At 45.0% G+C, this 16,112-nt stretch overlaps 1 protein-coding gene across 7 annotated transcripts in view; it reads left to right on the top strand.

Annotated features, from left to right (window-relative positions):
* Positions 1-16,112, top strand: part of LOC135918656 (ATPase family AAA domain-containing protein 2-like) — a 60,780-nt gene that overhangs the window by 3,430 nt on the left and 41,238 nt on the right. For 6 of the 7 annotated variants that reach the window (XM_065452285.2, XM_065452288.2, XM_065452287.2 and 3 more), the window contains exons 2-7: positions 2,862-2,931; positions 4,460-4,707; positions 5,711-5,821; positions 8,405-8,512; positions 11,589-11,913; positions 15,863-15,974. In XM_065452285.2, coding sequence (XP_065308357.1) covers positions 2,862-2,931; positions 4,460-4,707; positions 5,711-5,821; positions 8,405-8,512; positions 11,589-11,913; positions 15,863-15,974 — 974 coding nt within the window. The remainder of the gene's footprint in view (positions 1-2,861; positions 2,932-4,459; positions 4,708-5,710; positions 5,822-8,404; positions 8,513-11,588; positions 11,914-15,862; positions 15,975-16,112) is intronic. The other variant, XM_065452289.2, reaches the window with a different exon arrangement.

Raw genomic sequence — 16,112 nt, 5'->3', positions numbered from 1 at the left:
TAGCCCTTATTGTTTGATGAGAAAGTTTGTGATTTCAGATTTCCAGATATTCGTTTCTATTTGAATACTATAAAGCATGGCAATGGTTCTTGCAGTCTACAGGGCGAAATAACCGATTTGTGCGGAAACTGTGATTCAGATTTCCAGATATTCGTTTCTATTTGAATACAATAAAGCATGGCAATGGTTCTTGCAGTCTACAGGGCGAAATAACCGATTTGTGTGGAAACTTTCATGTCATACTACGGCAGCAGAGCTGCGGTGGTTGCGCAGCCATGCCAATACCTGAGCGAACACATGGAAATAGTGCTTATTCTTAGATTTGCAGCCATTCAGCCTTGCCTTAACATCGATTAAGAATTTGTATTCTTGATTTAGGCAAAGCAATTTATTATGTGACCAATCTCGTCATGTTTGGATCCTTTATTACATGCACTGCTCTTACAGCAAACAGAACTCTATGTGCAATGTGCAACATACGGATACTTTGTTTTATTATTGTCATTGGTGCACCTTATACAATTTACTTTCAATTGTTTCTAATTTAATAGCTTCTCAGTTGACCTGATACTCAGGTAGTGGCATTTTTGTTTGATGCATATTTACATGTATGAAATATTTTATAGAAGCCCCCTCTTATTTTTTTCTCATCCGATGAACTATGTGCAAGATTCATATTTTGTCTAGAAATTTCATGTTATATAGAAATTGGAAATGTTCACTATTCAGTTAGAAATTTTGCTGTTTGAACGCCTATGATTTTATTGCAAAATAGTTGTAACTGTACAGTGCTCGGCGATCGAAATGTGATACTCGGAACGCGTGGCAGCTTCCACTTTGTTTGCAGCACTGGTGGGCGCCGGGTGATTACTGTAAGCGCAGATGCAGTCGCGATGCGTCACAGAGGCCGTCTTCTATTGTGCACCACAATGCATCAGCTCTGTGTCTCTAGCGCCCATGGTATCCGTGCAGAGAGCGCTGAAAGCCATGCACTCCCGAGTATCGCATTTGAAACGCTGAGCTCCGCACGTGCGTAACCTTAAGGAGGCACGCTTCTCGCTTCTCAACATCTCAAAAGTACATCCCTGCAAATGACCAAATGACAAACATATTCCTTGGCAGAGGTTGATTGCCATTCATACAAAGTCTGAAGCTTTCTGTGGTCAAAAGATAGGTGCAACCAGAAGAATGTATCTGAAATGATGGCTTAAGACCTATGCTGCCGCAGCACAGCTGAAAGGACGTACGATGAGCAGCAAACGTCTATTGCTCTTTTTTTTTTTTGTGGGATAGCTTACAGAAAGGAAATGCCTGTAGGTTGAATAGTTCAGTGCCATGACTTATGCACATGTTCGCCTAGCAGTGGAGTGTAAATGCCTGGCCTTCCATTCTTTGCCTCTGCGTGCTCTGTCTGCCACGTTACCTCATTAACATGCTTGGCAGCACCTGTTCTATGCAACTCGCCGCAGTAGCTTAGTGGTTATGTTGGACTGCTGAGAGCTCAAGGTCGCGAGTGACTGCATTTTGATGGAGGCAAAATGCAAAGAAAACACACACACACACATTGTATTTAGGTTTAGGTGCACTTTAAGGAAACCCAGATGGTCAAAATAAATCTGCAGTCTCTCGCAATCGCATGCCTCATGATCAGATCGTGGTATTGGCACGTAAGACCCAAGAAATTCTAAGTTAATATATTTCATACCCATGTCACGTGGGCACTTCCGAATGTGGATCAGTTGCCGCTGCGTGATGGGCATTTTCGATGGTGACTGCATAATCTGGATCAAGTCTTGTTCAAATTCGTGCATCACGATTCAAGCTTCTCAATCGTAATCGTAGGCTCATGACTGCAGTGCGATTTTTGCTTCTTATTAGGCAAATTTGTGGAATCTGTGATATTTTATCCAGATTTTATATCTGAACAGACCTTGGTGGACTTTTATCGTTCGAGTCTTGTCTTCCTATAATTTAGAAGTGCTCAGTGTTGTGTTCATATTTTCAGCATTGCTGTCGAAGAGGCAGTTAATCCCACGAAAGAGGAGCCTTTTCCTTATTTATGCTTAATCCTAAAATTTTACTGCTATTGTCATATGCACTTTTTAAATATGCGAAGTGGAACTTAAATCAGTGCAGACTGATAAATAATTTTGAAAACTACAATTTCATTGATTTCATGGTAACAGGTTAATTCCTAAAATAGAAAATACTTGGTAGTGGAAAATATTCAGTACACCACATTCAAGGTATGCTTAGCTTGGAATCGATCCATAAGTTCTTTTATTGTCTGCTCACCTCGCAATCTGCTCTTGATAGATATACTGATATGTTTTAGATATATACTGATATGCTTTAGCCAAATAATTTTTTTGCAGCGACATGATCCATAGAAGCTTCAAGTAAGCTATAGTAACCTGTTCAGAGATTCCATGAATAGATTAACTTGACAGGGATTTGACTGTAGTGTCTAGTCATCTGTTTTTCGTTTTTGTATTGTCTAAAGTGAAAACTGATGCGTGTTACTTGTGCATTGCTTCTACATATTTGTTTTACTTAATTTTGTGAGTGCAGTCTGTTTTGTACGCTAATACACTAATGTATGCTACGTATGTTAATGTAGTATCAAGTGCCAAACATGCATGCTCCTTTGTTGAACGACCTTATGATGTATTCAAGGTTGGCTGGCTTTACTTCTAGAACTTGGTTCTGGTTAACATGCCAAAGAATCTTGGAAAAAATTTTGCCCCTCGTAGCTTTTGACACACGTGCGAACATTTATATTGTACAATGGTGCTAACATATTGTTGGTAGCATAAGGGCGGTGTAGTTCTAAAGATGATTTATTTTTCTGTTCATTCTAGGAGTCCGTTGACGATGAAGACAAAAGGCGATCGTCTCGAAGGTTGAAGTTCTCCGACGACGAATCTTCAGGCAAGTCCTCATTGAAGTTGAACATCGGCCTTTCCACCTCACCATTTCCTTGCCGATGCATTTGCAGGCTGTTTTGAGTTCTTGCATTATATCGTCTCCCTTTCGTTTGTGGTAACTCTCTTTCACTGCTGCATTGTAGAAAACAGTCCAAGGGATTTTTGGAAGTGCCAGGCTCTTAATTGTAATAACACCAGCATCCTTGTCTGGTGTAATATGAAGTGTCAGAGTAAAAAGAAATGGCAGAATGGCTGTTGTTTCTTTTATTTGTGTTTAAAAACAAGGGAGTTGAAGGTTCTTTACAGTAACATCCCCTACCTGCCAAGGCATTTCACATCCATGTAAAGTTGCGATAAAGAGAAGGTCTAAAAGTGTCGAACCCACAATAAACTGCTGAATATGCATGTCACGATTATTTCTGCCAGAACACCTTTATGGTGACATAAAATAGAATTCCTTCATTGCGTTTAGGTTGCAATGATTACGACAATTCTTTTCAAAAATATCAGTAGACTCAGTAATCCATGGTTCTTTTCAAAAATATCAATAAGCAATTATCACTGAATTGGAAATGCCTGCCCTATGTGCCGTAACTTGCTTTTGTTAGCAAATCGGCCAAATTCAGAACGTAGGGTCTCAGTTCTGGAAACTTTCACTCATTGTGGTCTTGGGCTAACAAAACGAATTGTACAGATACTGAGGGCTGTGGGCCAAATAGCTACAAAATGGCCTGAAGAAGTCCACTGTCCCTTCAACTTGGCACATAACTTCAACTTGGCAGGGACATAAGTGCAGAGCAAAAATATTGGCTACCCTTGCAAAACTAATTATGCTACATGTCAGATTCACGCTAACACAAAGTAATGAAACGTAACGCAAACTATATGAAAGCAGGTATACAGACAAAAAGGAAATCTAAGTATGCTTAGATTTGTTTGTATTCTTTGTAAGTGTGCTTAGATAATTGTTAGTCTTATTGCCCTGCCACATTTCGACGGATGGCCTCTGATGTAGCTCTGGAATGCAACAAACAAGCAGATAGTCAACTAATGAGTGAATGCATCAGTTAACCAGGCGTGTTTCCGAGTATAGGTTGGCATACTCACTCATGAGTACACTGACTCGTACTCAATTCACACATGTTTCACAGGTGCGAGATCAAGCATTAGTGAATGACGAAGAGAGTGAGTGAATGCAAACGGGAGTGAGTGCAGGTACGAACAAAAGTCTGTGATTTTGAGTGGTTGTGAGTGACTGTCGCCAAGTGCGAGTGGGTGTGAATATGTGTGAGTGCCGGTGAGGAAGAGTTGACGCAAATATTAATGTGAGTGCACACGTGAATGGAAGTGACTATGAAGGCAAGTGAGTGTTGGTGAATGTCAGTTGGAGTAGGAACGGGAGGGATTGCCAAGGAGTGTAAGTCCACGAGTGAGTATACAGCCTGTGAAAATATTAGTGAGTGTACGTGAGCTAATATCGGCCTATGCCGCCGACCTTTCGTTCAAATCGCCAGCTTTTCTCTGTCTTGCAGCGCGCCTGACGCAGTCGGTAAGGGGACACGTCCACCAAAACCACCTGCTGCCCAACGGCCGGGCACACTCCTCGTTGCGACGCCGTGAACCGCCACCGCCACCCAATAATGTGGCCGTCTCAACGGATGACGACATGAACGAGGACGATGACAGCATGGTGCGACGGAGCACACGCCGTCGCAAGTGTATCTATGGCAACCTCAACCAGACATGGATACTGACGTCAAGCCTGCCAGACTTCAGCAAGGTCTGTCGTCACTTCCTAGCTGTCATCTGGGCCGGGATTATGTAACAGATTTATTCCAGTGCCATTCCTTTTTGCACTTCATTGATGGTTCAAGCAGCACTCCGCCTGCATTGTCAACACGACTTGTCGGTCGTGAACGGGGGATTATAAGAAAGGAATAAAATAAGCAAATGAAATCACTACGTTATGCAAGTTCTTGTTTGGGCAGTAGGGTTTTACGGCAGTAGGGCTGACGATGGAAACGGTTAAATTTTTACAAATTCTTCTTGCTGCAAACTGTCAGTCAGTGCCGTGAAAGGCAGTCAAGGGGCTAGGTTATTAAGGTCTTGTGAAGTTGTGCAAGCTTGCCTGCTACATTGGCTCAGTGACTACAGTAATCTGCTGCTGAGGAGTGGGTTGCAAGCTCAATCCCCGGTTGGGCAATATGACCATAACTTGTCTATTTATTTACACATACTTATGTTTATACATACTAATGGGAGTGGAATGAAAGAAAGGATTGCAGGTGGTCAAAATGAGTCCACAGCCTGGTACAGTGTCTGTCACAGGCAAGGTGTTTCTTTGGTAAGCTAAACCCAAGGAATCGCTCTCCCTCTAATTTTTTACATGGTTGGCAACAGACACATCGGTAGTGCCAGCCTCTGATATTCAGCTGCACATAAGAAATGTTTGTTGTAAACGTGGGTTAGACTTCTTGTCGGGGGAAAAAACGAGCTGAGCCGCCACTTTATGTTAATGATTATGCTGCTTCCAACGCTACATGCCAGCAGCTAATTAGAGTAGGAGTGATCATAGCACTGATGGCTCTTTGAGTTCGTATAAACTCGGGCGACGCAAGGTAGTGTCACCAGCTTGGCTGCTCATGTCTTCATCTGTGGTGTTCTGTAGATGTCAGAATGTACACGCAGAGGCTGAAAGTCTCCGAGGCCCATGCTTGGGTCGTTGCTTGCAGCCACGTGTGTCTCAACTGACTGTGACACTCTATTCTCTCGTCTCGCAACAGTCTCCTACGAACCAGTCGGGTGCTGGTAACAAGAAGGACCCGACCGCTTTCCACCACTACCTCCGCAGCTCAGCCAGCCACCACCACAACAGCATGCCTCCTGGCGGCAACGTGAGTTCTCAGCTTCCAACTTTATGTTTGTGTTGAACAGTAAACGGGAAATCCTGGCCTGCCTAAATTTGCTGTGCCCTTTCAGCTGGTCTTGCTAACCACAATGTGGTTGCACAACTTCTTAGCTTGGCAATTCGTGCGGGGTTGAAGGCAACACAACATGGCGCTGTACTGCGTCACCATGTCGTGTCGCCTTCTCGTGCCCCTGTCCCTTGGTACTTGTATTGCGCGTCCAACCAACAGGTCAACAAAATGCAGCAGTAGGAATACGCAATCTTCTCGCCTCTGCCAAGAATAATTGACGGCCTGTTCTAGTGGCTCTAGTGGTTCAAACCATTGGAAGCTTTACTCAGCGTGGCCATTCTTGATCTGTTAAAGTTTATGTCCGCAAAGTCATTGTTCTATTGGAAGCAGCTTCGACAGCATTTATAATGTTTCATTGTGTCCATGTTCTTGTGCAAATTGCGGTCCTTGAGTATTGCTGAAAAAAGAAATTGCCTGTGCAGTTGACATTAGTAGAGCTGCACTAACAGTTTCTGAACACATCCCTCAAGGTGTGACATTAGAGGAACATCAACATTTGAATTGAACAGAGCAGTATTTTGAAGTCGTGTTCGATACCGGTCTTGCAAGTGATTTGGGAATAAGAGCTAGCCTGTAACGGTGCTTGGGCAGAGAACATATAAGTGTCCAGCTAACATTCCATAGCATCCTAAGTTCTATGACCTGCAGTTCAACAAAGCAGCAGCAGGACTTGTATTTATCGTTCCAATATCTCTCAGTAGCTGTCCTTCTCAGAAAGCTTTACAGAAGGTTCACTTTAAGATGTAGAAAAGCCTGTATTTTTCTCCATTGTCTCACCTGTAAATACCGTTATCAGGTTTACTTGCTCATTCTATATATATTTTTTTTTTGCTACCCTACCGTGCAATCTTTTAATCTCCTTTCCTTTTCCTATGTAGAGTTTCGTGTCAGCAGTCCTTAGCACGTCAGCAAAAACCTCTGCCTTTAGTTAGAGACCCTGAAACTATTTTGGCCATTTTGTACAAACATACCAAGTTGTTAGGGTAGGTCCTTCTAATCATAGACACAGTTAAGCGCTCCGCATAAAGTGTGTAATTTATTATATGATTTTTTATATGTGCATCATTACTGATAGCAGCGACGCTTCGCTCCCCTGAATTTTCAGCCACTCTGTCCCCTGCTACATAGAGTGGGGGCGCGTGATGTCATTTGGTCAAGCTATTCGATGGCTACCAATGTTGTGTCATTGGGAATGCTTCAAACATGCCGCCGTATTAAGGTTATTTTTAATAGCTTACGTATGTGTAGTAACTGTTTTTTTTTTTTGTGTACCCTTAAAAATAAGTACACAAATGTAATAAATTCAGACGTTTCTTCACACCAATGGCCCACTTACGTTTGACAATGTAGATGGTCTGCTGCAGCTCTGGAAGTGGGCAGCAGATGGAACGCGGTGGAGTTGTCATGTGAGAATAGGAGCAGCGATGTCTTCTTTTGCGGCAGGAACATGAATGGTACCTGCGCTGTATTACACATCTTTCAGAGAGCCAAGTTTTGTATATAATTTGTCCAGAATGATAGCAGAAAAATACCATAACAAGCGGAGATCCGGCAAAAAATTGTTGCAAAGGAAATTGAATGTGCTTCACCAGGTGTCATAACGTCTGTGAGAAAGCTACCATCTTGAGTTACATCCCTGTAGTGGTATTGTCTCTGCCTTCCACGCTGAAAGTGTGGGTTCGCTTCCCGATTTGCGTACTTTATTTTATTTTTTTTTGTATCCTTAACTTCATTCCTTTTTTTTTTAGGTAGAATTGTAGAGTAGTGACAAAGTTATTAACAGTCCATTTCACCACATTCACAAGTTAGTGGCAGCACTTTTATTTTCTGCTGACGGCTACAAAGAAATCTTGTGAGTGTCATATAGCGACAATCATAAATCTACGTAATAGATATTTTCATATTATTAGGGGATTATCAAACGAAAGTAATTCCCGAACCAGCTGCATGTTAATTTTTACGTTGCATATACGATTGGCAAACGGCCACGGTGTCATCCATCTCTTTTCGCTTCATGTTGCACTAAAAAAGAAAGGGGAAGCCAGCAAACGTTATGTGTAGCGCCGTCGTGCGCAGTTCGTCTTTAAACTTTACTCCATGTAGCCCAGGCTTAATAAAAACTGCATAAAAAAGAGATGTGGGAACACACAGTTCAAATCAACCAAAAGTAGAAAACACTGACGTCGCTGCTTGAAGGAGCTGGAACATAGCGACGGCCACACGGTATAAATGTTCAGGGGTGTGCAGTGGCTTGAGGGGATTGTAATGTTTAATCGCTCATACCTGTGTAATTGCGGCGTGCTGATGCAAATTTCTTGTGAGAAAGCATTCCTTGAGAAATACCCTCTATGTCTAGGCGTACGACAGAAACCGCTTCAGGGACCCTTTAAAGAGCTCTCTTTCTCTATCTTTGAGGCTTCATGGCCAGTAAGAGCATTGCGAGATTGGTATGAACCCGCAACTGTCTAGTTTTCATGGGCTTGCATTTGCTCACTCCAGGACTCTGAGACCTTAGACGGGGACAATGAGGACAGCCTCGAGTCAAAGCGGAGCAACGAGAAAGGAGTGAATGCTGAGCTCCGCCGTCTCGGCCTGTCTGAGATGCAGGTGAGCGCTGTTGCTTATCAACTGCCGCCATGTGGTCTTGTAGGGGTGCAAATGGCAAATTAGTTAAAGGGGCCCCGAAAAACCTGTTCTCGAATCTTGGCAACACTCTTGAATAAGGGCGATGTGATGCGTTTCAAGGAATATATTTGCCAGGAAAATTTTTGAAAAGGACCTAAAGGGGTGGAGACATCAAAATTTTCGTTCATGCGTTTGTTGATTCAAACGTTGCGTCATGCTTCAGGGAGCACGATACACACAGAGGGACTCGTATATATGCGATAAATAATTTAATAATCGCATTATTATAACGAGCGATTTTGGTTTTGGTTTCTGAGCTCCGGGGGATGCTATGACGTCACAGAGGAGGAAGCGCAACATGGATTGGTCACGTGGGCCACAAGAAATAGTGACGTAAAACTATGCTGCGTCGTCTGCTCGCGCATCTGTGTGCTCTGCCAGCAGAGGTCAACAACTGGCGATTCGAAGTGCATGTCGCGATTAATATTATTGCGAAGAGCAACAACAACGGTAAGAAAATATTGCGGCTTGTGAGAGTCAGTGATTCATCCCGAAGTGCTGTAAGCTTTAGCTTTGAAGTCAACCAGAAAAGGCGTAGCGACGATATCGGCGGCGCCAAACGATCAGAGGCGGTGAAGCTGCCGTCGGTGCCAGAATGACCACTCCTCGGTCGCTGATTGGCCGCTTCGCCGTACGGCTACCGCACAAATGGGTCCCGGGCCTGTCCTCTCTACGGCAAGGAAATCTCACCGTTCGTGAGCAAAACCGCCGTCGCACAGGGGCCCGTGAACGGCAAACAGCGTGCGGCGAGTTTCCGTGCCGGTAACGTGGACGGGCCCTCACATTGAGAAAGGCCAAGCGAACGAGAGACCGCTCCGAGCTGCCAAATTATGCGAGGAGAAAAGCGGACAACACGAACGTTGCATATCCTGCTCCCTTTCGGAGTCGACCGGCTAGTGTTACACTCAAACGTGTAAAGGCCCGTCCGCATGGCAACTCGCCGCACGCAGTTTGTCGTTTGCGGGCCGCCGTGCGGCGTTCGTGTTGTCCACTTCTCTCCTCTTGTGCCCGTGTCTGCATGCCTTACCCCTTCTTTGCATTAAGAAAGGATTTCTATATGCCTGTGGCTTGGTCATAGTGGAGGCTATGCTCGGTCGCTTGGCTCAGCAGGCTCCGTAATCGGCATTTCATCGCTACTCATCATACGCCACGTATTTGTGCTAGTGTGCTATGACGTCAATATTTTCGTTCCTCCTCTGTGACGTAGTAACTGCCGCGCTAGCGATGGGTCTCGACTACGAGGAGTTTTTAATGACCTTTTGGAGCTGAATTAAAATTATTTTGAAATGTTTGCAGCGTCCAATACCTCGTTCTGGGTGTCCTTGCCTACAGAAGCAGCCTACAACATGCTCTTTATAGCCTCAAAATTTGGTGTCCCAACCCCTTTAATATGAACGGAGTTGTAGTGAAGTCTCAAATGTTATCTTGAGACAAAGGAACGACATCACAATAGTGCAAACAATCAGAAGGGCATATATTCCGCCTCTTATACAAGGCCAGCTATTTTAATCACAACCAATGGAATATGCTGATGGACACGCAGCAGATTGAGGAAGTCTGACTCACAACAACAGGATATTAATCGAATATGTTCACCCCTTGCCAGACACCAGTGCCTAATCATTCTCTGGGGAACGATTAGACGGTGGGGAAATAACGGTGGGCCATTCGAACGATTGTATTCATCTGTCCCAGAGGCCTCCTCTGAATCAAAAGCATAGCAGTTTGGGCGAGTTGGTATGTCATGTCTTTTTGTAGGCTTGCAGTGCAGCTCAGAAAGAGCAAAAAGGAAGGTGGAAGGGGTAATGAAAAGGAATGGAGAAGAGAGTGAATGAAAAAAAGGCCCTGCTCTGAAGCCTCTTGCGGGACAGACCCGCAGAACGTACTGATATGCGTGCAAGTCCGCACGCTCTGCTGGCCCCCAGTTAGAAAGGAAGACGCTCATTCCCTTTTGTGTCTGAGTAACCCTGCCGTTACATGGTGTTCGTAACACACAACACTCGCGCCATCTCTTATGCTGTTCTGCAACTGCTGGTTGCGCACAGCTCTCCAGGGAAGCAGGATTGTAGGAGAGACGGGAGCCATGTGGGAAAAACATCGGGACGCGTGAGAATCGAGCTTCCCTACAGTGTAAAGAGCGCTGTGTTTACTTTTGCCCTTTTCTCTTAACTGATTCGTTGCCCTAAGCTGGCCTGACACCGATTGCAATGCCATGTTTGTAGCTTTCTTTATTGCGTTCTTGTTTTCACAGTACGCTTACGATAACTCTTCGAGGTAGGCAACTGGCAAAAATGCCTTAGGGCTACAGAAAAGTGATGAACTGGATAGGCAGTATGTATTAACAGTCGCTTTCCCAGTTTCCTCCAAAGTCTGAAAAGTGTGCACTTGTGTTCCAGCAAGCTCTCGAATAGTAACTCATGGTCATAATCACCCAGTAGCTGGTGTCAAGCCGTCGCACCTGCTGCAACGTTATCACTGACGTCGTCTGAAGTGGATAAAAAGAAAACTTGGGCCTCAAAAGTCGGAGGAGAGCAGCTTTTACGCATGGTTTTAGGTTGTTCTTTGCATGGAGCAAGAATATTTGGCATGCATGTTTACGGAAGCATTTTCTACAGATCGGAAATGTTTTATTTAATCTTTTAAAAGTGTTTTAGCGCCTCTTATTACGCAAGTATCTTTGGAACTGGGCAGCTTGTAAATTGGCAGGAACTAAAAGGTGAAACGAAAGGCTGATGCGGTTGCTGGTTGTTCTAGCAATCATGGCTAGAACAACCAATCTAGCAAGCAGGCTCTAGCAATCGTGGTAAACCCGATATATTCAGCCGTAATCAGTATTTGAAGGAATCAAATATTAAATTCCCGTGTCAGAAGTTTTGATTCGAAACGCTAGTGTTGAACGCTAGTATTCAGAACGGTAGTATTGGGCTAGGTTGAACTAATGGGTCGCCAAGGTGCCATTGCACTTGACAGCTTCTGTTCCTCCCATGCTGCCCTGCAGCATTTCTCGGCAGACGACATGTACTCACGGGTGAAGCGGACGCGCCAGCAACACCAGGCGGCGGCTGCAGCAGCCGAAGAGCAGCCGTTCTTCCGCACAAGGAGCTCCCGTCGTGCGGCTGCGGAGGAGCGGCGCGGGCGCCGGCGAGAGGCAGCCGCGGCAGCGGGAGTGGCCGCCAGCGACTCGGAGCCCCACGGTGGCAGCTCGGGGGTCTCTGGGGACAGCGACGTCGACGATGAGGAAGAAGAGGTGCCGCTGCCTGTGATGAATGGCTACCACCTCCGTCCCAAAAAGCCCGTCACGGAGCGCTTCCAAGTGCCTGTTGGTAAGTGCGTCTCCTGTCAACATAAACCGAAGAGTTTCATACTGTAAGTCGTGCATCGTGGAAATCATTGGCAGAGAGAGAGGAGGGGGGGGGGTTGTGTGTTATTTAATACAATGAAGCCTCATTACAAAGCAGGAGAGATTTAATGAAATAAGATATATATAGCTAAGTGAAGTTCCCTTAGAGAGCTACATATGCAAAACCTTATTTTAACAAAATAAAAGTGCTCTGCTAATGGATATGGTCAACTTCGTTCATCTTCAAAACCCTAAAATCCTTCACCGTAAGTGCTGAGTAAACACTTGAGTGAACCTGAGGTCAGCAACATCCTTCCCTGCATTCAACTTTGTAATTCATGAACGTAATTGACATTTGAAGCATTTCAAATGTAATGCTATTAGCCAAAAGCATAGCGCAATTATTTCTTATGGCACAATATGTTTTCTTTACCTAATAATGCATCCCTGGCATAAGCCACTAAGTAACACGGACTCAGTGGGTCGTGAACGACCATTGAACAAGAGATTCATTGTGTATAAAAGTTTGAGAAGGGCTCTGACCGAACATGACCGTCGTAGCCAGAGGGTTTCGTGTAATTACTAGAGGGGACTGTGGCATTACCGCTACGGGAGCTGTAAGTGAAGTGGCTCAGCCAGCCTGGATTTGATGGCTAGCACAGTAAAAGCGCATTAATTCAGCCCCTGGAAATTTGGACAGTTTGGTGCCCCGCGTCCTCCCTTCAAAAATGTGCGCAGCCCTGTGGCAGCAAACCGTTAATCCGGCACGAAATTGCACGCGCATCGTTTAATTTGGACTGGAGGCAAGCCAAGGTTGGCACTGGTGTACAACTGAAACAAGCTTTCGGAGTACTCATTGCTAGTGTCATCGGTGACCTATGAAAGGGGGCGCTGCTAAACGGTCAAGGTAGGGATTTGGAGCAGGCATCGCTACTGTCATAGTTGTCGGGTTCGTGCATGAGGTGCTACCGTGCAGCTGCTCTCTGCCGTGATGGCAGTACTGGTTAAGCATGCGAAGTACACGGTGAAGGACTTCGTGAAAAAAGTCAAAATTCTCAAGGCACTTAAAGACGGCGCTTGCAGAGAAGAGGTGATGTGCCAGTTAGATGTAAAAAGAAGCTTGCTGTCAACACACGGGAAGAATGAGGGACAAGAAGTGGAAGCGATTACGAACTGCAGCCCACCCATCTCTGGGGGAAGCATTTTTTTTTGTGGGTTGCTGCTGCACGTGACACGAAGCTGCCATTGAGTGGACCACTTATCTGCCCACCAGGAGAGAACTATGTCTTATGAATGAATGTTGTTTCGTTCAAGGCGACGGAAAGTTGTTTAACATGTTTTAAGGACCGGCATTTCCTTGTGTTCAGGACCATGTGTGGGGAGAGGGGTGAGGTGGACGAAGAAGTTGTTAAAGAATGGCAAAACGTCCAGCTCAAGGAGCATGTGGCAGCCTACAACCCAAACGTCTTTAACGCCAACAAAGCAGTACTTTCCTTCAAAGTGCTGCCAAACAAATCAATTACATTAAATGGGGGGACTCTTGTACTGATGGTAGGAAGCAAGGAGCAGGTGACAGTGGTGTTGGCAGCACATATGACAGGGATGGAGTGCCTTCCAATTCTCGTTATTGGGAAGGTGCTGAAACTGAGATATTTCTTACAACATTAAGCATCTTCCTGTCGAGTACCGTGCGACTTGCAAATCATGGATTACCTTCGACATATTTCGTGCTTGGCTGCAGGATCTGAATCGACGCTTCAGCACCAGTGAACACAAGGTGCTGATGTTAGTGGACAGTTGCACTGTATACTGCAACATTTTGAATCTGGAGGCAATCCGGCTTGTGTTCCTTCCTCCCAATGCTACCGCTGTCCTTCAACTAATGGACCAGGGAATTATCCAATATGTCAAGAAAACTTTCGTAAGCAAGTGTTGGAATGCAAGCTTCTCTGCATGGATCGGAAGCAGCAGTACAACATCACACTTCTGAGTGTGATACATATTTTGGTGCACGTGAGGGCGAATACGTTGAAAGAAGTGCTGGCAAACTGTTTTAGACAGAGTGGATTTGTGCGGGCTGAGACATCTGAAAACCCAGAGGCTGCAGCGCCAGAAGACAGCGGTGATGAGACATTCGCTGGCCTGCTTCTCGACGAAGTTTACCTTGCCGACTACGTTGCAATTGACGACGACGTTGTTGCCGGCCAGTTAAGCGATGATCAGAACAACCCTCGGTGTTGATCAGAATGCCCTCGGTGTGGTGGATGAGGTTGTCCAATGAAAACGACCCATTTGAAGAAGTTGCAGTACAGTCGGCTCTCGTTAAAACCGGACCCTAGTAGTCCGACGAAAAACGTCTGTTTTATCCAAAGTCCATAATATTCAAGGCGCCTTCCTTCCAAAACTATCGTTGTGATGTCTTAAAAAAAAAAACTGTTTCACTTGGAAGGTGAAGCGTACATTGCAATAGCGAATTAAGCCAGATAAGTGCAGCTGCAGCAGCAAGTGAATTGACCTGTGTGCTATCTCTTGCTTCAAGACGAACTAAGCGTCGAAAGCACAGCACATACGAAGCGGCTGGCATGGGCGCACTTTGTCCACATCGCAGATCGCTTTCAAGATACGGTGGCTGCGCCACAAGCAGCAGCCATCGGAGTAGAACCCCCTTCTCTCTCGCCTCCCCACCCCATGCCTCGCGCCCGAAAGATGGCGCGTTTCTACTCCGCCTTCCTCCCTCACGTGCATGATATTGAGCCACGATCGTCAGCTGACCCTCGCAAGTCAGTTGTCAGCTCGTGTTCACACGGCAAAATTCAGTTTTACACGCCCAATTTTGAAATAAGATTGCCTCTAATTTCGTCCGGTGTAGCCGATAGTCCATTGTAGCACGGTCCATTAGAGGCGAGCTTCGTTGCATTGATAAAATGGGTAGAACAAGCTAAGGTTTAAATATGGTCTGTTAAATCCAAGTCTGTTGTACGCGAGTCTGTTTTAACCAGTAGACTGTACTTGTACTGCAAAAGAAGCCGCAGATTCTCGCTGTTTTAGAGGAGTTTTGCTATGATGCTCCATGCAATACGCTTGCACTTGTGGGATTGTTGCACATACGAAAACTAGTTCTTTCCGCCCAACTAGCCGCGAAAAAACAAACAAGCATCACTGACTTCCTCGCAAAGTAAAGGTACGCAATAAAAGAATTGTAAATGTACCATTTTTGTTGATTTGATAAGTCAGCAATCGGTTAATTCGGATATTTTTTTTTTTTCACTCCCTTTATGTCTGAATCAACGAGCTTTTACTGTACGTGGATTTGCCTGAACATTGTCCGTCTGACTTTAAATGGCTTTGTGGCTTTGTAAGCTAGTCATTTTCAACAAAGTACCATGTAATAAATAATGGAATGGACATTAATTAAAATTGTCTGACGGCAGGATTCACACACACAAACTCTAGCGCAGGAGCCCAATTTTGGAACACGTGCATCGACAAGCAGCATAGAACACCCCTATGAATTTCTCACAGGCAAGCTACCATGTTTTAGACTCTTGGTGTGTTTCACTTTGGCCACCTTGAGAGGCCGAACTGCTGCAATTAGCAGCGTTTGTGCATGCTTGCAGAGTCTTCTGCACTTCGTATACTGAAATTTAGGACAATGCCTTAAGGCAGACAAAAATGTGATAACAAAGCCACAAGAACGTCTCAGTCCACAAGCACCAAGGTCAGGCAAATCCACGTACTACCCCTCAATCCCATGGCGGCTGGGCGATTGCAGCAGTGGAGTTTTCTCAGGTAATTATTGCAAAAAACTTGATGATTGCAGCTACTAGTTTAGGTCTCCCATTGTGGCTTTGTGTGGCTTACTGCAAGAAAAATTGCTCATCTGGTAAGTGCGACTCGTCTCTACAAATGTTCTCGTCTCGATCTGTGTGCAGCGGAGACAAAGCGGTCCAAGCGGATAGCCAGCATCTTCCACACACCAAAGCATGATCGGCGGAACCGGTCTTCCTACCATTCTCCTGCCCACAGGAGTCCCATGTACAGAAGGTGAGGATGCCAAAAATGTTCAGTGTTATCGGTACCTTTTCAACATAGTTGAACTTCGTTATACACTGCAGTCCACTTATAACAATAACACGTAACAATACTGTCGCCAATGTATTTTTTGGACTGCAAGAATTTGGA

This window comes from Dermacentor albipictus, chromosome 6 (assembly GCF_038994185.2).
Source record: "Dermacentor albipictus isolate Rhodes 1998 colony chromosome 6, USDA_Dalb.pri_finalv2, whole genome shotgun sequence".
NCBI lineage: Eukaryota > Metazoa > Arthropoda > Arachnida > Ixodida > Ixodidae > Dermacentor > Dermacentor albipictus.
Note: the sequence above shows the minus strand (reverse complement) of the source record. Positions and strands in the feature narration are given on the sequence as shown.